Here is a 24,521-nt window from a genome sequence, read left to right on the forward strand (position 1 = left end):
TTTGGTTGATCTGAACTTGGTTTATCTACGTTCATTTTCCTAGGAATATGTATTTATAAATAAATCATCTTAAAATGTTCTTTTTCTATTTAACTTGGCTCTTAAAAGATTATAACATTGCCAGTTTTATTTCGACAACGCGGCAACGGATTGTTGCCAACAGTGTTTGTTGTTTTATTGCCTTGATACTAAGTTCACGGTCAGTTTTATGTAAGCGAGCGAAATTTTAACGTTATAAGATACATATGTTTAGATATATTAAAAAGATAACTCCCGCACTAAGAGTTGCTCTTGTGACGCGGGGACTTTTACAAACATACAAACAAGGGACACAAAGTACAACCAGACTCGAACCAATTATTTGTGGATCGCACAAATAATTGTTCTGTGTGGGATAAGATCTGAATGATATGTTGTTATAATATTAAAATTTGTAAACGACACACTTGTTATTCCTAACGAAGCTAGCGATGATAGTGTCAAGGCATTGTTAGGGCCGGCGTCTCGCATAAATGTGATGATTTGTAATTACACAGACTGATTGTATAAGTGGACTGACAGAAAGCTATACGTACTGTAGAAGACGTAAAAAGAGATCTTTATTTCAACGAAAATACGTTATTTTTACTTACATTTCGATTGATTGGTTGAGACAAACTTATAATAAGAAAAATGCAATAAAATTTCCACATTCGTTTAGCCACCTTCGTTTAGAGCAAATATTTAGCTAGACATACGTATCTTCAGGTCGATGAACGAACAAGAGCAGTTTAAAATATGCTATCTAAAACGTAGTTATTGATTCAATATGTATCGAAAATCGTTAATTCTGTAGTGTACTGCGATCGGCAGTATATAATGTTTAGGCAAGAATACCAGTCAGAGGAAATGGCGTAGTTTCCCACACACCTTGTTCACGTTCACTCAATCGTAACTTTTCATTTCGAAATCGATTCGTTACATTTAAAATATATTGTACTAGAGAGCTGTATTGAAAAATATCCCTTGTGTAATCGAGTGCACTTTCTGTGTGTCCATTCAATATTGTTTTTACTGTGGGAAATAAAATGGCTTCGAAACGTTTCTTTGCTGAAGTTTTGAATTGTAGTCAAATGTTTAAATCCTGCAAATATAATAAATGTAAAATTTTGTGAGAATGGATGTATGTACGATTGTTACTCTTTTCCGCAAAAACTGAAAACAAAATAAAGTATTTGGTCAACTTAGACACGGTCTAAACTAAATAGAACTTGTACTGTTTAGTTCGATAACTGGTTAAGGTGCTTACTATTCTTAAATGAATAAAGTAACATCTAGACTTGAAACATATGCTATTGTTCATTACACAAATACAAATAATACAAATAAATAAAAGAAATACCGCAGAAACTAGTAGTAACAAACTAAATTACACAACAACATAAACTACATTTTCTATTCCAAGAATTACTCGGAACATCACGAGAAAAAGCAGCCGCCATTATTAAACAATAAAAAATATATATGCCAAAGTAGTACAACAGACGCCATTATTAAATAAAAAAAGAAAATATGCCAAAGTAATACAACTCAAATTTCTATACAGGTATGAAGAAATTGCCATTGTTTAGCTAAGTATGAATAACATACAGGGTGTTTCGTGCTGAGGTTTTTTCGTATGCATAACTACGAGGTCCTCGGGGGACGTGGGACATGCGTTTGGTAAAATTGAACCGCCTACCGCTGTGTACTGATGGAATTGGACAGGGTTTTTTGGTGAATAGGCTTTTTAGGAAGTACCTGTATATTTTTAGACTCTTTTATGTATAGTTTGGAAATGTTTAGGTACATAGAATAAGCTTTGTTTATATTTTTTTTTACCGGATATATAAGCACTAGAAAGAATATTTAATTTTCATGTGGCGCTTTTAACCACAATTCTGCCATAATAGTTTGATTTCAAGTACAGTTTCATACATCAGTTAAATTATGTCAAAAATATCTGAACCCGATTGTACGAATAAATGCAGTGCTTTGTTATTAAATGAAAAAAAAAATACAGAATCAATTTCACATATTTCATTCGAAAAACAATTCACATTTTAGTAACAAAAGGCTAACAGCTAAACGCAGCTAAACTTTGTCATAACACCCATTGTTTCTCTGTAACACCATATTCAAACTGACAAAACCATAATTCTGTGAACAATTAAAGTCACTAAAATATGAGGCCATTTTCAGAGGCGTCCGAAATGACCGCATCGTAGGTTTCAGTATGCAGTACTATAAATCCACTCACTACACTACGTAAAATGTTGTAGTAAGCCAAGTCATCCTATCAAACGTCCAAAAATTTTATTATGCCCGGTTTCTGAGGCACATTTAGCGGTTGCTTATTCATTGAAACTGTTTTTTTTTAAATGAATTTAAACGCTATTGAATAGATAAACTACCGGTTAATGTACCTCAGAAACTAGGGGTTTGTCACGTTAATTGTCAAAGTTAAATCCACTCAAAGCTTTTTGATGTGATTAAATGATCAGATGAATGCTACTGTCTAAAATATGATTATTAAAAAATATATCCATTTTACTATTTTGAGCTAGTGATAAAATAGCTCTTACAAATAATTTATTGTTCTAACCTCTAATCTTTAAAAACGTAGTAGCGCGTTAGGTCATCTTCGTCATTTAATATAAGTAATCGTAACTTTCGATTTTGGGTCCACGACTTCATTTAATTAGTTAAACTAACGTTTAATTATAGCACAAATGTATGAATTATCTTGAGTTTAATTCAAAATGGTTCCTACAAAGATATACTCCGGTAACCGTCTCGGTAGTTTGAAACTTGGCGGACACACCCCCGAGTGCCTCATACCTAGTGTTTAACTCTGACGAAACCTAGGGTCAGTCCTCTCTAAATTTACGAGCTAAATGAAAACTTGCTCTTCTCAAAACCGTTGCTTTAAACTACTGTGAAGTAGTAAGGGTCGGTTAATTAAATTTTCAGGTAAATGCGATGTGAAGGTCTAAGATTCTGCTTTACTGTATTACTTTGTGCCTTAGTTCTAAGATGCTTGTTAAGTTTTATAGTAATTGTGATACTTGGTGAATAATTGAGGTGTTGTTTAAACAGATTCATTAATTTATTGTGTTCTATAATATAAGCACCTAGTATTGAATTAATTTTGGGATAAATGAAGTCATAATCGAATTATTATTGATAAGGACCCCGGGTCGGGACGAAATGTCTTTTCTGAGTCTGTTAAAACTCTTAGAGATTGCCCCGAGTAGAAGGTTTAGGCCTTAGACTTCCGTACCTCGGAGAGCATGTAAAGCCAGTTCTGCGCCTGACATTTCCCTGGTCGTTCGGTTTAGCCGTCCCACCGGTCTGTGAGAGTAAAGGAAAAAAGAGTGTACCTGCGTTTTGTGGACACAGTTGGCTAAAAGTCCTGCACAGTTAGCTGGTTCAAACTGACCGTCGTAACCGAAATTGGCCAGGACGACTGTAATATCTTGACGTATTGCATCCAAATCGGTTCAGCTGTTTAGTCGAATAACAGATAGATAGACAGGCTACAGTTTGTAAGGACGGATAGTCAAGAAATACGAGTATCTCTCTTAACGCAGTCGGGAAAAAAGACAGCGATTGTCAACGTCTCAATTGTTGATAAGTTTCCTTTACATAGTATACTCTTTACACTAGTATACTCTTAGCATTACTTGTTATATCTTCAACTAAGTGACGTGTACCTCAGATATGCGTGACAAGTGTGACTAGAAATGTAAATCTAATACAATATTTACTGTGGAACTTCTTTCTGCTTCAAGAAAGTGGATAAATAATTTGACAGTTGAGAGGATTGAAATATAAGATAAAGCTTATTTATTTTTGTATTTACGTAGTTTTGGTAATACGTCGGCTTTCACACAGTTGCGTATGATGTTAGTTAATAAAAAAATATTGGTCTTAGGTCAGAATTTTCATTCCCTATAGTATCCCCTTGGGCTAGAATTGATCAAAATCATATCTAAGCAGATGCCTACGTCATAACATTTACCTGCAAGCCGAATTTCAGTGGTTTGGGTTGTGCATTGATAGATCACTCATGTCAGTCATTCAGTCAGAATGCTATGAAAATCAATAAATTACGTCAAAACAAAATGAATGCGTCTATAGGTTGTATCACAATATAATCACATCTCAAGGCTACATATTGACAATATAACAACATTATCTCACGACGGTAATGTGTTATGTGACGCCAATTTAGTTAATTAGCCGCCCTAATGTGCGAATTATTCTCTCGGATAAGTGGATGTGGTCATTAAGGTTTATCGTAGTTGCGAAGGTAAATATTGTTCGAACACTGTTTTGTTCGAGGAACTTTTATTGGTTAAGCTTTTGATTATGTTGCGAGGAATCTGTATGTTGCTTTAGTTTGTCACTTTATGGTTCCATCTAGAGTTGGTATAGTAGTAAACAAAAGAAATTGAATATTGTATCTAGAGTAACAACTAACTGTTATAAATACATAAGTAAAATCACTTCTTCAAACAACTTGAGTCATTTTCTATAAGCGCTATCTTTTCAGCAGCTAATCTCTAAAGTAAAATTAAAACGATTATATTCTTTCTCCATTATGTCTGTTCAACATAAAGAAGAATAAATATAGAGTAAAGAATAGTATCATACCTCTACTACAAGCAATAAACGCAAAGCTAAACGCGAAATAAAAAATCTCACCTATGTAACAAACGTTAAATACATTTTTCCTTTCACATTATTATACTCGATTCAGGCATACAGTCATACAGCCGCAAACCCATAGAATTTTCCCCCGGCTCGAGTCGCTAGTAAACGGAAACAGGTGACAATGAGGGGGGCGACCTCCCCCCTACTCTCAAGCGACTTTCTAATGAAGCCCCCATTTGATTTCACGTCCAACTTAACTCTCCAAAGTTATTGAAGGTAATATATTTTTTAAATATTCCTTCATTTCCGTTTAGAAATGGAATATTGTGAGTTAATCTTGAATCGTGATTGTAATGTGCTTCTGATCTCTGATATTGATTTGGTATTGTCGATTTGGCTGAAAGATATTATTACATTCTTAGTTCCAGAGATTTGTTATTTTATTTTACTTTGTTAAGTCTTATAAGAACACTCATCAGTTTATGTACATAGTAGACACAAAAATGCAGATCCTTTCTCTTGAATACATGCATTGGTATTACATAAAGTATGAAACTAGGCGCTAGACTACAGAAAGCAAAATAATGAGACAAAATTAGTACCCATAAGTGTCCTGTAGCATAAAACTTTGCTTTGAAATACCATTCTTCAAATACTCAAGTTTTCTTAGAAATATCAAATACTATTTTCATTTCAATAAGTCAACATTTCCACGATTACTTTGTAACTGAATGTCGCGTATCACTGCACTCAAGTTTCATGGCTCCATTTTTGAATACGAACTTAAGTCGAGAGCGAAGCTAAATGACGTTTGTCGTTAGCTCTCGCGAACCTCGTTAGGTGCCCTAATAACACTGATAAAAATAAATTACACGGATAACTTCTTAAGGAATAACATTTATATACAATTTTATTATATTTTTCAAAGATTTTTGTCTGTGGTTCCTATCTTGCGATATTTTCATCAGTTTTATATTACGAAATGATATGGAATGGATTTGAAGTACAGTTCGATTTGCGAGGTTGTGCATAAATGTTGCAGTTGCAGAAGCTCATAGTTGCCTTCTGGCTTAGAAAACTTTTTTTTTTTTTTTGATAACCCATATCTGTCCCACTGCAGGGCAAGGGTCTCCTCCCGAACGAGGGGGAGGGGTTAGGCCTTGAGTCCACCACGCTGGCCAAGTGCGGGTTGGGGACTTTGCATGCCTTCAATAAATGTATTAAACAAATTTTAGGCATGCAAGGTTTCCTCACGATGTTTTCCTTCACCGTTAGAGCAAGTGATAATTATTTCTAATACACACATAACTTCGAAAAGTCATTGGTGTGTTGCCTCGGATTCGAACCTGCGACCACTTGCGTGGGAGGTGCCAACTTAAACCACTCGGCTATCACTGCTCTTTATCATAATAAATATCGTCTGATTTAAAACTGATTATGTAAATATTGCTATCTGTGCCCTGGAAAAGCTTACGTCTTCTCATTCAATTCCTGTTTCACGAAACATGCTTTTCGAAATGTAGATTTTACTTCACTAAAATTAACACAAAACGAAGTCTCATCAAAGACGATATTAATTGAATGAAGAAGCCGTTTTATAATTCGTGTTAAAACAATCTAACTTGTAAAATCCCGCACCTACAGCGGTGTACATACAGAAATTAAATTTAATATTCGCCCTCGGTCCGGGTGTCCTGAAATTTTCCTCGATTAAAATTTTACGATCCAAAATACTATAATGAAAAGTCTACGGGGACCGCGGATGAATTGGGCAGCCGCACTGTTGTCGTAAAACGCCTTTATGTGCTCACAATTGCTGGTGGAATTTATTCGGATTGCGTTAGATTTCGAGATAGTATGCTACTTTGATATATTGCACGAGGGATGATGTTTGCGAGACCGGAAGATTATTTCTGTAAAATATTCATGATGCTGTAATAGGATTTTGTAGTATGTTTTGTTCTATTATCATTGCTGTTTTTGTATTATTTGATACAGGTGCATTACATCAGGTTTTAATATCGCTATATAGAGTAGTTTCACGTATTATATGTACATATTTACGTGCAAATTTCAGTAAGGTTAACATATTCTCTGGTTATACTTCGATACTTTATTAGTAAACAAAACTACTACACCCCAAAGTCGGCTGTTTTGTCTATACTCACGTGTTTCACCATACATCTTGTCTTTGCCATTTGATACGTTATTTGAATACTACGCACCTGACCTTTAAAGGGTGTCGTGATAAGATCTGTGTATTTTCCTGCGTCCCCTCCTGACTTTCCCATTTATATCCGCGCTGTAAATCTCTTTTCTAAATTCCCTTCATTCATTCCGTACGTGACTAAACCTGGGCATCTATCTTTTAGATATAGATATATCCGATTAACAGGATGTAGAGGTTTTCTATTTCTTATACGTAGCTTTAGTCTTTAAGCTTAAGTCTGAATGTTTATACGTTACTATACAACACAAAGTGACAGTTAATAACATGTCTTTATACTTTACCTTTCTTTTAAGTCTTCAACTAACTCCTCGGGAATCTGACGCGCGACTTCTTTTTAAGTATAACAAAATTTTAATTCTATACCTACATTATCACACACCTAAAATCACGAATTTTCTGGATCTCGACAAACTTCCATTGCTTCATTCACATCCATACATCCGTCCAGTGGCGAAGGGTGAGTTTTGTTGAAAGGCAAGCCGGAGCTAAAACTGCTTAAGCTAAAGTTAAGCAACTCTTGGTGCGGTCATTCCATAGGTGGGTGACCGACGCGATGGCGGCTTGAACAAATTTGACACCAGGTTGACCACTAACCATACGTTAACAGAATAAATCGTTGTATTGCGATCCGATCTACCAAACTACTTTCATAGTAGGTAAGAACTAAGTACCTATGACCGAAATTATTAATGAGGAATGATTCTATCCTATTACCTACTTCAAATTTCGTGTTTAATAGGTAAGTGTCTTAGTATTTAAATACAACTTTGATTGACTCCAAATGCTATCTACTAGAAACAATCTGAGAAATAATAAAAACACTTTACAGCTAGGTACCAATAAGCCATTGATAAATTTATAAAGTTACCTATATCGTAGAGAATAACATAAGGGAATGTTTAAAATACTAATCATGTCCTTTGCATTCTGTATTATTTATTTTGGTAGATAAGTACGTACATGTTGTCACTAGGAGCATTTTGAAAACAATGTCTACACTCTACAACATTAATTTACTGATTCATAACTAATTTAACAATATTTATTGCTTCTACTTCTACCTACTTGTTGTCCATGATCGCAATACACAAACAATAACAATGAAAGTAATACTTACAAATACACGTAAGATACGACCAGTACATTCACACAATCACCACGATTTTACACAAAATAATAACATTCATCGATAATTTAACACAATTTAACTCATCCAAATATAATAAACAAAATAATCCAAAATAACCTAAAATAGCGCGCAAAATGAAAACAAAACTAAATCTAAAATCATAAATGTCATCACAACAATTGCATTCATTGTCTCTCTCATTAAATATCATTGCATCTCACTCACACATTCGCTAGTTGCCGCGCCGCCCGCGCCGCTGCGCCTGTCGTACCTACTAGTCGCCCAATAAGCCGATGAATTCCGGGTTACCTCGCCGGTAAAACGCGCCATAGAAAAGTACGTCCGCGTGACGTCATCGACATCTTTTTCCCTTTAAGCGATTCCTGCGCGCGCCGTCGAGTTGTTTGACGGCAATTTCGGTAAAATAACTTTTGCTACGACAAATAGAACAGGCGTTTTTTCATTTTCTTTATTTTAAATTAGTCGTATTGAAAATATTATGAATGTCGTAATAAATATAGAATTTAATTGAAATAAACGATTTTTTTTTGAGAATAATACACATTTATGTGACGCATTTTTGGAGTGTTTCGAAGGTAAAGCCGGTAGGAATCGGGTTATAGGGAGCCTTCGCCACTGCATCCGTCATATAAGACTGTCGATTACGTGTACTTCATAGATACTATTTCAAAAATCCGTTTTATTCAAAGTCATTTGTTAGAATTGACTTGAGAAGTGATTCAGATTCAGTGCAACGCACGGCGTTACGTGCCGCATTCAAATCTAAGTTTGCACTTGTAGTCAAACATCGGTAATGTGCTGTAATCGAACAGTATTGCCAGTGAATCTGTTATTGATAGTGGACTGCGAATGCACTGGAAAATAGTAAATGTGTTTTATTAGTATTATTTATCGATATTTCAGACTTTGTGTCTATTGCGTTGATCGGATGCTAACATATGTTTATGCAAGTTTTTAAAACTTCGGTAGATATTTTATTTCATCACATACAATGCAAATAAATTATTAAACTACGTTATGAATGATTTCATTCAAAAATAAAGTCGTAAACTGAAATTCTTTATTCCATTTAACTTCACCAATGACTCGAGCACTGTAGTTATATTAAGTACGAAACAATGAGTAACAAAAACGCCAGCTTTAAAACCTCTAGAATACGCTATTAACCGGGTCAAAGCTACAAAGATGTAAAGGAAGCCATAAACTCGCTGCAAAAGGCTTAAAACAGAGCTAAAATTCAGCTCCCCTAAGTGCATTGGCGATTCTCAACCAATTTATGGGGTGTGAGCGAGCGACATATATTTTTGAGGTCACACAGTGAGTGTAAATTCGATGCAAGTAATGCATGGTCCCTTGTGCCAAGTGCGGGCCAGTTTCAAAACCGCATTAAATAGCTAGCCGTGTGGCCAAGTTTTGATTAACTCGCGGAGGCTTTTTGTGGGTAACCTACACAGTTTTTAGTTGGTTTAGTAGTATGGTTGCTCGTTTATGAATTCGTGTTAGGGAAAGTAGTTGGCTGGATTTTTGTCGTTTGTTTATGATCCTACTGACCTAACTAATTTTTCAGAGCGGCACACGGGCATGATGTTATTTGTAAAAGGTAATTTTTGGATAACTTGCTACAGAAAAATAAACATGTGTACCTTTCAGCAAACACGAACCAATATTGGTCCGAACAAAATCAGCTAAGCCTATCACATTAAATAAACGGCAACCTTCGTCCTTTACCAAATTACTAAATGCTTTTACTTTTATCATAACGATATTCTTGTACGGTGGTCGTAAAATAATTATGAATTGGATCCCGTGAGACTGTCGGACTGGCGGTGCGTTATTTAACAATTTGCCGTCGGTCGAATCATGATTGTATTGCTGGGTAATTTGGACCCTATTGCGTGATTGCACCCTTCCGGAACCACTTTCCACTGACCACCTTTTTTATTATTCTAAAATAGCGAAAGGGTTGAGTTTCTGAAGGAATCGGGCAGCGGTTATTTGAATGAGAGGGTGATTTGGGTAGAAATATTCCGTACGTTGTAAAGGATGGGATTGATAGAGAATCAACTGTAGATATTCGTATAAGCTACGCTAATGGCCTGTTGAAAAATTGATTTCGGGGAATCTGTTACTATTAAATATTCAATATCGTATCTTAATTTACTCTTCTAGGGAGATCGATGTAAATAATTTATTATCTGCTGCTGACCAAAGACTTGACCTTTATCATGCTAAAAGGAAATCCTTGCTCAGCGGTGGGACAGTAATTAGTCGATTAGAAATTCTATAATATTCTCAACTTCGACAGGATTTCTTAAATGATGACAGGGCGGGTACAAATTTACTTGGAATTTAGACATTTTCGCGAAGCATGTGGCGTCCAATACACCTATAAATTACTTGGGGAAAAGACGTAAAAAGAAAACTTGCTCAGTGTTATGTTCTTCGCCTAACATAGTTTATAGGTATATCTAATATCGGTAGTTAATAACAATCACGCTTGTCACCATCGATCAATCAAGACTAACTGGTCATTACTGGACAATATTGGACAAAGACCAAAGATTGCCTCAACAAAAGAACAGGATATAGCTATAAACGATAACTTTATTCGCGATAATATCACGTACTTAGTTCAAGAAAGTCATAGTATGAAATGAATATGGGGTCGGTTAAGCCTTTTTCTTGTCGAGACACAATTTAATTTAATAAAGGGAAGGATTACGAGATAAAGGACAGTTAAGGTGAAATTTGGATAATATTAAGAGTAGTTCAATGATTTCAAGCCAATGGTATGTTAAATTTCGCTTAATAACGAGTTTTCGATACAGAAAACGATTCTATCCGTATAAAAATGTTTCTGAGGTTTTCTATTTTACAGAACAAAATGCAGCTCAAGCTTATTCATAAGAAACATAAGAATTAATAAAGCAATCCATGGGTGAAAAGGTTTTCAAATTGGGTTGAACATTTCTAATATAACAAGCAAAATTGAACGTATCTGTAATAGATATATGTTGTATCCTCAGCCGAAATTAATGTTTCGTTCCCATATCATCATTATCCTCATGTCATACGGAACCCGGGTGCAGCCGCAGGCGAAACCTAGTCATAAATAAACTCGTAACTCTGGATCCCGCGCGTCCGTTGCTCATGGCATTAAATTTAACGACGCAAATTAATGACAGTACATGTGTCAATGATTTTAGCGCTGAGTCGACTTGCGCTTGCGTCATACTTGTTTTAGTATCGGAGTTGGGGTGATGTGTCTGTATGTAGGTAATGTATAGGACTGAATGTTTTACACTGATTAGTGAAGTAATAAGTATTAAATCACTTACGTTGAGGAAAAATAAGGTGTCTACATCTTGTATGTTAAATTTCCGTGTCACAATGTTAGTTACCTTACTCCTCCGAAACGGCTTGACCGATTCTCATGAAACGTGACACTATTTTTTTTTAAACTTATATGGCAAAACAACATTTGCCGGGTCTGCTAGTTATTTTATAAAGATAAGGAAAGTTTAAAAGGCAAACCTTGGAATTAAAAGTGACCAGTTTTGTGAGATTAAGTATTAATAAATATAAAGCTGAAACTCGTAGCTCAGACCAGAGAGACTAAAATTCTTCAATAACCGTGGGCATGCACTCATGTATATAATAGTCTTTGGATAATCTACCATTTTAACTGCATGGAAGCTGCAAAAACGATCGACAATAAATCAAAATCAATTACCTAATAATTCATCAACATTTGACTTTCCTATCAAAGCATGTACGAGTATTCCGTCACCCTGAGAACTGTGATTATTTATGTAATGTCATAGTATATAAGGAAGTGAGAAACTTATTGTTTCCTTCCTGTACTGTTTATGTTTTCCACAAGACAGGTTGCGTGACAATCGTGTCGTGTTTGTTTACTTAATTACTGTTCACACGATCATCTGTTTCAATAGTATGTGCGCTAATCTGCAAGTAGCGAGTACAGTTGTGAACGGATGACGCGGGAACTAATTCAGCTAAAATTCATAATCGTGACGCAACCTTGCAGGCCTGAGAGTTCTTTGGAACAGTTTTTGAAGGTATCCAAAGTCCTCGCAATTGCAAGCATGGTAGACTCAAGCTCTAATCTCTCCCTCATTACGGGAGGAAACCTTTGTCCAGCTGTGGGACAATAAAGCGACTAATATTTTTAGGCTAACCTTATTTTGATACTTGACGTTTTGACCAAGTTACAACTGTCGAAGTCACGTAACCACGTCGCAGCGTCGAATTCTGACTACGAGTCGCGATAGATTATTATCATTGAAATTGCTTAATATACGTATTCGGTAAATCGAGAAAATTGTAATATTCACTACAGAAGATGATATTTTGTCTTTGCCCTTTTGTTCGATTACAAATTATGTTCCAAATGACCGAGAAAAATCTGGAACTTTCCAAAAAAATATAATTTTCCTCTGCAACCTTCAGTTTCTTTTTGTCTAAAAATACTTTTTTTTAATTCTGGAAGACGTCGACAGTTGTTAGTTTAAGTCCCGAAACGATTTCACTACTCATATCGAAGAATTTATGCAAAAAGTTTATCAATATCAATGGACAAGACTCCCAGCTTTCAAGGGTAGAACTAAAAGGTACATTTCGACTAGAATATTGTTGTTTATTGTACTACATATTAGTTGAAAAGCATATGAGTGTTCGCTAATATATACGGATGTTTATGTAAAGAGAAATTAAGGTATAGCATAAGTTGTGAAGGTACACTTTTTTATAAATAATAGATATTGTTATAAAGTTTTGTATAAAATCTAATTTAGACTCAATTTTTTTTCTAACGCATTACTGTTCCATTGCAGGGCAAGGGTCTTCTTCCAAACGAGGGAGGGGTTAGGCCTTGAGTTCACCACGCTGGCCAAGTGTGGGTTGGGGACTTTGCATGTCCTCAATAAACGTATTAAACAAATTTTAGGCATGCAGAAACACTTGCGTATTATTTATTCTGAATATTTATTATTAGAATATGTTAATAATAATTGATACAAACAGTGTATTCACACTGTTCATTCATATAAGCATAATACCAATCAATTAATTCTGAACAAAATATAATAATATCCATCAATTTGTACCGTGGGAATACCATTTTTTTATAATTCAAGCCAGTGATGTGATAAGCGGGAGTATTATCGCACTAATTGATAAGGCAGGTTATCGTTGGGTCAGTTAAAATAAGAGGAATATACGAAAAATAACTATTCTTCATTAGGATTACCGGTGCTCTTGTACGTTGCCGTAAAACTTCGTAAATATTTTATTATTTGTAAAACTATTTGGTTATAAGGTCTGGTATGGTATATAAGGTCCCTTGATTTTTATCAGTGATTTCTAACTTTTGTAAGACAGTCTCAATGTATACAAGGGACTATTGCCTAGATAAAAGGTATGAGGGAAATAAAAATAGACTAAGGTGATTGACCATAGTTGTAAATAAGCAGTAGGCAACCAAATTTTACTAGTTTACAATTAGATAGTAATTTGTTTTGTCGGGTCTTTGCCCACCATTTATGATAATAACATAACAAATTTGTTATGATGACAATGATAAAAAGCAGTAAATTCTGGTTACATTTAACACATTTCGGCATCCACAGACAACAAAAAATATATAACCAAACCACAGTTTGTTTTTAGCCATTTAGATTTTAAAATATACGCGGAATAAATCCGCAATAGTTACAGCCGATGGATTATAGATTTGCTTTTATTTTTTAGCTTTTAAAACGCCAGCTTCGCTAAAGTGGCAATCGTTTTGGTGCGAAACTGCCAATAAATCCAAGCGAACAATATTGACATCGCACCTCAAAGGTTTCGAGTACGTTTTATGTATCGTTGTTCGTTTGGACTCTTAACTGTCTACCGGCATTTGCTATAAAAGATTTGGCTTTTGAAATATCAAAATTTATTTGAAATCGTTACCATATTTCATATATCAACACGTTTTGTAAAATGTTTTGAATGTACACAAACTGTTAGGAATTCAATGCGTACTTTTTTATACAGACATTATTTAGCAAATAAAGTTACGAAAGTCACAAAACTTTTTCTAGGATTTCAATGTGCGCGACTTTCAAAGCCAAACTACTAAGGAGAAATACATTTCAGTAGTGTAAATAAGCTAGAAAACAATCTAGACAATATAGAATCTCTTTACAAACTTGTCACCTATTCTCGCAGTACAATACAGAAACTAAAAACAAGGAACATTGGATTCCAAACAGTTGTAACCGAACACTAGATAGCATTATACGTGTACGTGAACGTTGCACGAAGTTGTTCGTACGAACTATCGGCCCGATACGCCCGCCAACTTCCCACCAAACTTATTTGACTAACTTTTACTTGTATGTACTTTATCTTGTTTGTGTAATTGTAGAATGTAATTAAACAATTCTGTTTAGTAAGAAATGAGAAGACTGTGTAATTAGATAGTAAGGAAGTACATACAGATGATGACTAAGATATATGACAAAATAACATATTGTAATGATTTGAAATTCAGTCATATTTTTAAAATTTTTATCAAACCAAGTACAAGGTTACTATGATTCAACACTTATGTTTTTTTAAAGCGATACCTACCACGTCAAACGGGATTAAAATTCGTCATTTCAAGCTCAACTGCTGAGGCAGCTTCATCGAATGCGAAATAAACTAAGCTGTAAAAAGAAATATCTCATTAAGGTCTTTCAAATTAGTTTTCCGGCTAGTTTAATAAAGTGCAGTCTCCACCTCCAAAAGTTTTTGCATCTGGTTGCCAAGCAACCCAATCAAGCTTGTTATATTCACGTTCCCGCGCTGACGCATGCGATAGCGCGCGGCCTTGTGCGCGCGTACGCAACTACTCACTCACAACAGCAATGAGGTACGGGACGTACAAGTGTGTGCGATATTTTCCGAAAAAGTGCGGATATGTACGACCAGGTGAGGTATAAATACCCATATTGTTATCACTGCACGACACAAAAACATACTGGCATGTTATCAGCATGTTGCATGATGAAACGCATCCGTCTAAACTGTACGAAATCACACTCCCGCCTATTTAAACCGCCGCCATATTGGGATGACGTATCTTGTATATTTTAAAACTTAATTATTATGCCCGAATTTCAAGTCTAGATATGCTGTCGGTATCATTTAGTGGGAGTGTTTATACTTAACTTGATAACAAACGTACCTACTTCAACATATTTTGCGTCAAAATTATAGTAGGTATCTAGTGAGAATGAACTTCGCTATAGTATCATTGGCAACTGTAGATACGGTTTTCTATCTAAAGTATATCTCGAACATAAAGCTAGCGAGATCGCGATTCTTGGAATGGACGTGCGCCCCCCAACAAAGGACTGATACGACCTATTTGGACTCGGACCAGAAATTCCGATGGACTGAAAAAAGAATGCCGTTAAAACGGTGCCTATTCTCATACCAGTTTATTGGAAGTTTTTTAAATGGAGAACGGGAAATGCCGCATCGATGTTTTGATATACGAGTGCCGAGTGGTACGCACTCGATGGTCAGACGAACCGATTCCGTCAACCCATTGTTTTAGCGCTATAGAATTTGTGAAATCGCTCGTTGACAAACGTGAATGATGGCTGTCCTTGAAATACAACACATGAGGTTCACTTCTTTCATACTGACGCTCTGGTTAACTGCAAGAAAATATATATTATTTAAGATGTAGATACATTCTAATAGTACCAAACTTTAGTTAAATTGACCACGACTAAGTAATATTCTAAAGTGTTCAATAACGTTCTATAATAACCTGGGAATCGTAGTAGACGGTAAACGGAGTGCTACCAATAATACAACAGTAATATTTTGTCTATTGACACTAGAGATAACACAAATTATAACTTTATCTTTGTTTTTGTTTAATAATATCGCGTATTCGGTGTATTGTTGAATTGGAATCTACTGGAATTGTAGTTTTGTTGATAAAATCTTAACTGTACGACTATAAATTGAAGATTGTGCTAGAAAATCAAATTATTGCTATTTTATTATAGTAAATACGTGACTTGGTTAGTGCTTTAATCGTTCATTTTAGATCTTGATAGTCGTTTAGTTGTATCTGACTATAATATAACGAGTATTCAATATTTAAAACATTAGTATCTTACTGTCTGGCAAAGTATTGCGCCGGTATGAGAGAGAGACTAGGCCTTGAGTCCATCTTCCTGGCTAAACACAAGTTACAGACTCTACATCTTTTTAGAAACGTAATGATACAGCCTTATTTGTCTTGCAAAGCGTCTTATCTGTAAGCTTTACCTATATTTATTTTGTTTGTTTGTTTATTTTGTTTCGTATAAAGTTATCCATTTCTAAATACCATTGCAACATTCTTAATCTTTCAAAGAAACAATCGTAGTATAACAATCAACTTTAACTACGCTCTCCAGGACCCTCGAACAGTTCTAGTTTACTCATAACAGTTAAACTAAATAACCGTGTATAATGCACTAGCTATTTGCGCTAATGACCAACCAAATTGTAGCCTATTAACAAATTAGTTTTGAATACGTATGCTTTAATGAGTTCAGTGCCTTGGTAGAGCGCGTGACTTTGAAAACCCTAGGATAGACGGGAAGTGTTTTTGTGACTCTATCGTTTTAAATAATGTATAGCCAGAAAATTTCCCCAAAAGATTAATTAAAAAGACTTATTGCAAATAAATACATTGACAACAGTATCGGGTATTCGGTGTTTTAAAATGTAATTTACGTACGTAGACACTAGCCTCTCCCCGCGGATTAAATCGAGTAACTTTTTTTCTTTAAAAAAGCATTTCCCATTTCCATCCCCGAGTCATAAAATTTGTCTCAAAATTTTGTTCAAATCGGTTTACCTAGTTTAATTAGAAAGAAAGACAACCAGACATAAATTATGTGGTATGAATTTACATAACAGCCTCTAACCATAACAGACACTCAGCATTAAAAAACTTAACCACTAATTGACTTACCTGAAAACAAAACGCACCAATAATCGAACTTTGAACATTGCAAGCTAAACTAAAGTAAATAGATCGTGTATTCGCATCACGCACTCGCTCACGAGTGGTCGCATCCCTTGTAAGTGTAGTGGGGAATACCGTATTCACCTACATTTAGCCGCCTAGTTGGTAGTCTAACGACGGACCGAGCTTGCACTTATTGACAATGGATATGGCATTTTGAATTTTTGAAAGATACTGTTGGGTAAAGATGACAGTGTCTCTATAGTTAGGATGAGGAAAAGCTTTGGTATTCTGTATGTTTTTGTAGTGTTACTAAATTATGGATTGTATTTTAGTCGCTGTTGTTTGAAAAATAGACGTTTTGTTGATCGTTCTTCATAGATCAGAAGTAAATTGATTAAAGACAGCTAAGTATCCGGTAATTAGACGTACCGCCAATTTATGAGGTCTATCTTACAAGTACTCACATTCGGTGAGACAAACACAAAAAACTCATCCAATCAACAGTAACAGACGTAAAGATAACATCAGATTAGAGGAAGTCTGTATTTTATCCCCACTGCCGCATTCACAAACAATTCGTAAATCAACTGTGAGCGCATATTTCCTCGTCCAAAAGAAAAATGTTACGTTCGAGGGGAGCATCGGAACATGTACTTTAGGTGCTTCGGAAATACCTAGTTTGATATTCAAAAACCATTATTCTTTATGCGCACCTTTCGCGAGGCTATATTAGCTTATATTGCAGATCGTAAGTTACGTAACAGCTCTGATTCCACCCTCCTCCACACCTTTGTTCGCTTTTAATATACAGCTACTGTGTAAGCTTTATGGTTTTATACTCCAGTTGCGGCGACATAGTCGCATCCGTGACGTATGCTAATGTTCACTATAAACATTTGATACCGGCTCATAAATATCTGCTCAAACTTTTCAACTAAACGTATCGTAGCGTTTCACCTTATATTTTCGGAACAAAACCACGAAATAAGACTTGGACATGTCGTATCGAAGTCGTTCACGCCTCGCTGAGCTCAAGGGTCGCTGCGACCACATTTGTTTAACTTCGTCTCTGAACTTTGGACTTAACTAGAGCGTTTCACGACTGCACAAGAAAGAAACAGACTGCTCTTAATTATTTCTTACATTATTTACCGAGGCTCAGTCTCAAGACAGATAAATTTATCGCTGCAGTTTTTCCCTTGTCTGTAATTTAGTGCAAGATGCAAGCTCTGTTACTGTAGCGCCACAATACTTAATGCAATTAAACCCACTTAAGCAATTTAGCACCCGAAACTTGAGAACATTTTCTTATGCACTACACGGATTTATTAACAGCAATTAGGAGCGGGTACTATCCGTTTGGCTTAATAATTACCTCTGCGGTGATATTTATCGCAAAGCGGGCGGGTGGCTGCAAAATTTTCTTGGCTCTGGTTGCGGAGATAATGGTGCTCCAGAGTGGTAAAATATCGCTCGACACTAGCGACATATTATGACGGTAGATCATACCGCCACCGGGAACGTTCTCGCACAGTATAGGCGACTAGGCGTTGGTTGGCAACTTGACAATTAATATAAACGCTCAAGTTTTGGCTGTGCGTCTTTATTTAGCTTTTAAACCTTGTCCTTCTGCACTTCCTTACATTTTGGCACCGAATAAACTTTATTTAAAGGAAACAGTTTCTTGGATCAAAATGTTTATACTTTAGCACTCTTTTACAAATAAAGAAGAAATCCTGAAAGTTTTTCCAAATAAGAGTGGGACGTGCTGCAAATAACGCTCTATAAGTGGCTTCTAAGATGGTAATTGTATGACGCTGTTACTAAATACGTGTGTAATTAGGTACATAACATCCTTACGCGTTTTGATGATATCTAAGAAAATTTATTTCCACAGTACTGGCATACAAAATAAATAGATCTTATTTGTCAGGAGCACATTTAGAGGCATTCCGTTGAGATATAATTGATTAAATCTATTAGTCGTCAGTGGAGAGCCGACGCAGACTCAAACACTAATCTTGGCTCAGAATGAAACCCTCCCGTTTCACTATTCGTCATCTTTATCGATAACTCCAGTTCTGCGGACTGAAGAGCCTCTCTTGAAATGAATTCATTAGTCAGAGAGTCGGCGCGTAATATTTTAGCGAATGAATAGAAGAAATTATTTCGCATCGGAGCCGAGGGCATTCATCAAATCCGAATTGCCGCACCTATTGGATGTCGTTACGTCGGAATCTCGACTTTATTGCCTTGTGATAGGGTCGTGGAAATATTTATTGGAGAGCGGTGTCGAATGTGTGATGCCTTGTTTGTGTTGAGCGTTGATAACGAATGAGGTTTCGGTACTAAGCCATATGTTTGTTTTCCACACGGTTCGTGGAGCAATGAGCAGTCCGTTTGTTTCGGTATCTGCAAGAGATTCGCGTTACGCATTAGAGCGTTAACAACGGAACGGCTTATTTACCTCAACCCCCCGAGGAAGGGTGTTACGTCTTGAGCCCACGCGGAGTCCTGAGAGCTCTTTATCGCTAGTACCATATGTTGCTTCAACAGTTTCAAATGTACCATTTCAGTGCTCTTTTTCAACACACGTTTAACTTGTATGAACAGTAAACAGACACGTTTGTTTCAACCCTTCGCTGTTCGCCAATCCTTATGAAGGTTTTCGTATGCTTCTATGGTTTAGACTTACTCTAGGAAACAATTTCTGGCTTCGATCTGAGCCTTTTTGATTGCTCTCTTTACAAACTTCAATGACACCTATTTAGCGTTAAGTTCAATGAACCTTGAACCCTTTAACATAAAGTATATCACGCCTTATAACAATATAGATGCGAGGTTTTCCGCTCCTGACAAATGTATCCTCCTTTTATTACGCGATGCGTAACTGCCGCCCGCGCCGTTAAAATTACATCAACGAAATTGCAGCTGCCTAAATTGAAAAACATACTGACGGTTCTCTACTGAAATTCGATTATCAAACTTCGGTCCGCTACAAAGGTTCTCTAAAGACTTAAGAAAGATCTAGAAGCACTTAACCCAATGCCCAACCTAGGAAACGAATCCAAAACCTTGAAATTGGCAGTCGCATACACCGTTACTCAGACAACAACGGCAGTCGAAATCGTAGCTCCACATTGTTAAGCAAAATACTTTGTACTCTAACCTACATTTTGAAACATAGTAAAATGCGTTTCTGACCAACATTTTAATGCCGTATTTGGTCCAATGTCCATTGCGGGTTGAGTGCTGTATACAACATAGTAACATATTGTTAGCAACGATGTAACATGCAATGTACATTGTGTGAGTATAATACTAGAAAGATATTGCTTTCGTATAAAACTTGTGAGAACGGTGATCGTCCCATATTTAGTAAGAATTTCACAAACACTTTGAAGCTTTTGATTCTTATGCAAATAGGCGGATATCTAATAAATAAATATCAAACTCACACATCGTCATTTAATTCCAAGCTGAGCAGAGAATACTATGGTATCCGAATAACTAATAAATATTTGTATTCTTCTAAATTCATTCTTAAGTAGATAAATTAACAACCAGGCCTAAAACAGATACTCGTGCTCATAAAACACATATTTGTCCCGGGGGGGATAATAATGAAATAGTATGAAATTAAGCCTATTTTATCATTTCTTTATCACGGAATATCTTTTAATGCAGATGATGCGATGTCGCGGGCACAAGTTGGGTACATCTCTTCAAGAAAATAGAGGTGCCAGTCTTGGATAGAAATTAGAACTTTCTAGGTTCATTAGCTTTACCATGCTATTATCTCTTATTAGAAGTCCTTGTAACGAATTCCTAGGAACTAAATTCAAGGGTACTTACGTACAGTGTTACGAAAACTAGCTGTGACTTTTCTCGATATAATTTTTTGTTGAAGCAAAATTATACGATGACCGTCTTGCAGTTGATTGCTTTTAATTAAAACATAATATAAGTATCCCTGTAATAAAGTGCCTAAGTTAGATTTACATACACAAATTCACGCTTGTTTCCATAGATTTAGGTAGAGACTAAAGCACGTCACCTGCCGCGATTTCTACAAATTTTCCTTGTCTCATTTAAATCCATACATCTTGTCATACAGCACCGCCGGATACGTGTACTACGCACCTGCCTTTTTCCTGGCTTTCACTGATTTAGTTCTTGACTTATTATTAATCTACCTTCTTTAATTGTTCTTATTACGCAAAAGAAAGACGGGTGAAATCATTAAAGTCCAGTGATCGTGACGTCACAGAACAATTGTCAGGTAAATGGAGCGAGGCTTGTCGCGTGACTTGCTATGTTCATTCACCACGACCTGCACTACTACATTCACTGTCAATTTAATTATCGCAACTATTGGACGTTGCTATGTTTAATGAGTTTAAAGAAGAATAATGTAGCTGTATGTCAAATTGATGGACGACGAGCAGTGATTCTCTAGTCGCCTCGCTGGTGACATTGCATATAGTTATCCTGGGCGCCTTCCACGTAGAAGAATATCGATGTGATAGACTAATTATCTATTATTGGTGTCAGTCTGTGCTTTTCTAGAAAATAACCAAATAATACGAACTCTTTCAAGAATTAGTGATCCACATAATTGTTTTGCACAATGGTAAACATCGAAACAACAATTAAATATACATCAACGTCGAAAAAATCAATGTTGGTTATGTGAGCCAATGTGGCCCGCGAAACGACGATACGATACGTGTGTTTTACAAAAACGTATTAAACTGCAGCTCAAAAACTTGATAGCTACAATATTATCTTCTTCTTCTTCGTCTTATCGTATGGTTAGTGGTCAACCTAGTGTCAAAGTTGTTCAAGCCGCCCGAAGGCCTTTGATGTGGCTTAACGACTGTTATCTTAATTAACAACAACCGGGACCAACTTTTTACGTGCCCTCGCGCACGGAAACGCCCTATTCAAATACCACTATGCGGTCACCCATCTACGGAATGACCGCGCCAAGGTTTGCTTAACCCACAGATCGATTACAACTAAAATACATAAGAGAAACCAAAGTAAATAAGAGTCAGTGTGATATTTAAGCATTACACTCGTTTCTATAAAAACAAAATTGCACCATGTCTTATGCGTTCTTGTACCTTATTGTGTTAAAAACCATTGCGTGACTTCTGATGCTTATTCAACTTCCATCTCCGTACTAATAATAGCATTGGAAGTTAATTATAGGATATCATGTCTCATGTAAGTAATCGTTTTACATAAATTATAATAGATGTTATATGCATCACGATTATTGTTTTATTGATTTACATTATAATACTGGCCTATATTGTAAGCAGGAGTCATTATTTATAGTCACACTGCATTTGGTTTCAGAATTATACCATTTTTTTCGTTTTGTGGTTACATTATCTGCTAGTACCGCACTTTCTTAGGACTGCATTAAACTTTACCAATATTATGTTTTGGATATTTCACCGTACCTACTCTGATATTCGCCTCGCAGCAAACACCAACATTTACATAAGTTAATGTTTTGTATTATTGCGCCCATTCAACGATTGGTGATAGAGACTGTTTATAAAACTTCATAGTTTGAGGGACTGGTAGCGTCAGATTAAGGAAATATCACATGTTCTAAACTTGTAGGTAATTATATTAACACATGAATGATATTGATAAGTTGATACAACTAGTAGTAAAGTAGCTTATCAGAATCATCAGATGCTATTCTGATAGTTGTTTTAATACATTAGCTGTAACTTAATCTAGCAGATTCTCTGTCTAAATTATTAATTTCTCTATCTAAATTATTAATTTTAATTTGAGAAACTGAGCCTAAAGGGTATAAACGTCACTCGTTTACATAAATTTACGTACGGTACACGGAATCAATACAGATAACAATAAAACAATAATGTATCGTTACGTATGACCGGGTCAGAGTTTCTCGCGTGACTGTCTCGCTACTCATTCAACTTAACTGCCAAGAAGCGCCCATTCACAATCATTTTAATTGCCGTTACTAACGATGAGATATATTGTCTTCCTTCAGTTGTGTTTGTATGTAACTGGTGGAAAATACATAATGTACGTACATAATATGATTCCTGTTATATTCGAAGGGGTAGGCCAAGAAGTATGAAATACATGAATTTTTTCGTCATTTACAATGTTAGTATAACCACGGTTTTGCTATTTATAATCTTAGTCCTATGTAATAGAGAGCGAGGCTGTTGCCATATACCGGGCTTCTGACCCAAGTCCGGGCTGCTATTGAAAAATATTCTGAGAAATAACCAGTAGCACTTTATGACACGGGAAGAGAACCCGCAAGCTCTTAATCAGCAGCCGTATACATTACCGCCCAGCCCACAGGCACTCTCTTTTCCATATCACACACGCACTTATTATATTACTGTATTTATTATTTGCCACATTTTGCGTTTGTATCGTTCTTCTCCCTTTCTTTTACATACATCTTATAACATATGTCTCGTTTTATGTATCAACAAAACAATTACTTATATGTATTACTGTATATTCTCGCGTGACTACACATTCGTTCAAGTTGACTGGCATAAGGCGGGCATTCACAATCATTTTAATTGGCGCATCGACGGCTGTCAGTGCGGGATTGGGCGCAAGTCGCGTGTCTATCTTCGCCTTTATGGCAAGGAATATGAACGATTTTAGACATATGATTTGATTACCTTTATGATGAACAATTTTAACGTATTCCTAGTTAATTAAAGGCGTTTTCGTATGTTTTACAAATCATATAGTCTTATTATTTATAGCATGCAGTGGTCGTAACTTAAAAGATGATGATAATGATTTAAGGGAGCAATCAGTAGCGCGATTCTTTGCCACTATCGACTATCGACTACCGGCTAGATATTAAAATTTACCGTCACCTTTAGAGGGTGCGATCAATTTTTTTTTGAATATTGTAAATGTTAAACTCTCGATAGTCGATTGAACTGGCTTAAGAGAAACGCGCTACTGTACGCATCTTAGAGCCCAGGATTTATTTTAAAAATCTTTACCTTCGTTAAGCTTCGTATACGTATGAATAGAACATGCAAATTAGCGATCACTAGTCAAATAATTCGAATTAATAACAAAACTATTAGCTAAACCTTTTAAATCCCCGTATTTACGAGTACGTGGTCCACCATACAAATGACATGCATACATATATTATGTATGTGTACTGCAGTGGAGTAAGGATTAAAATCATAATCTGTGGAATAATTTCACCGGACCCACAATTAGCATAGGCATATTTAACCTGGATTGAAGTGTTAACTCTTGGGAGGCGATGTGCTTACCCACATTAATGAGCTGTGCAGGGTTTCTGATGTAGTTTTGAGGGTAATAGTAGACTGGTTTAAGAAAGCCTTATGTTTTGAGGCCAAAATATGTCTAGTGGTAAATTCAGA

The 24,521-nt window shown here is 35.9% G+C and overlaps 1 protein-coding gene across 4 annotated transcripts in view; it reads left to right on the plus strand.

Moving 5' to 3' along the window:
* Positions 1 to 24,521, plus strand: part of aPKC (protein kinase C iota type) — a 208,069-nt gene that overhangs the window by 44,990 nt on the left and 138,558 nt on the right. The window contains exon 1 of one of the 4 annotated variants that reach the window (XM_076124407.1): positions 14,957 to 15,035. The exons of the other annotated variants lie outside the window; for them this stretch is intronic. Coding sequence (XP_075980522.1) covers positions 14,972 to 15,035 — 64 coding nt within the window. The 5' untranslated portion in view covers positions 14,957 to 14,971. Of the gene's footprint in view, positions 1 to 14,956; positions 15,036 to 24,521 lie in introns of those variants that run through there. 4 annotated transcript variants of the gene reach the window in all.

This window comes from Anticarsia gemmatalis, chromosome 16 (assembly GCF_050436995.1).
Source record: "Anticarsia gemmatalis isolate Benzon Research Colony breed Stoneville strain chromosome 16, ilAntGemm2 primary, whole genome shotgun sequence".
NCBI classification, from domain to species: Eukaryota; Metazoa; Arthropoda; class Insecta; order Lepidoptera; family Erebidae; genus Anticarsia; species Anticarsia gemmatalis.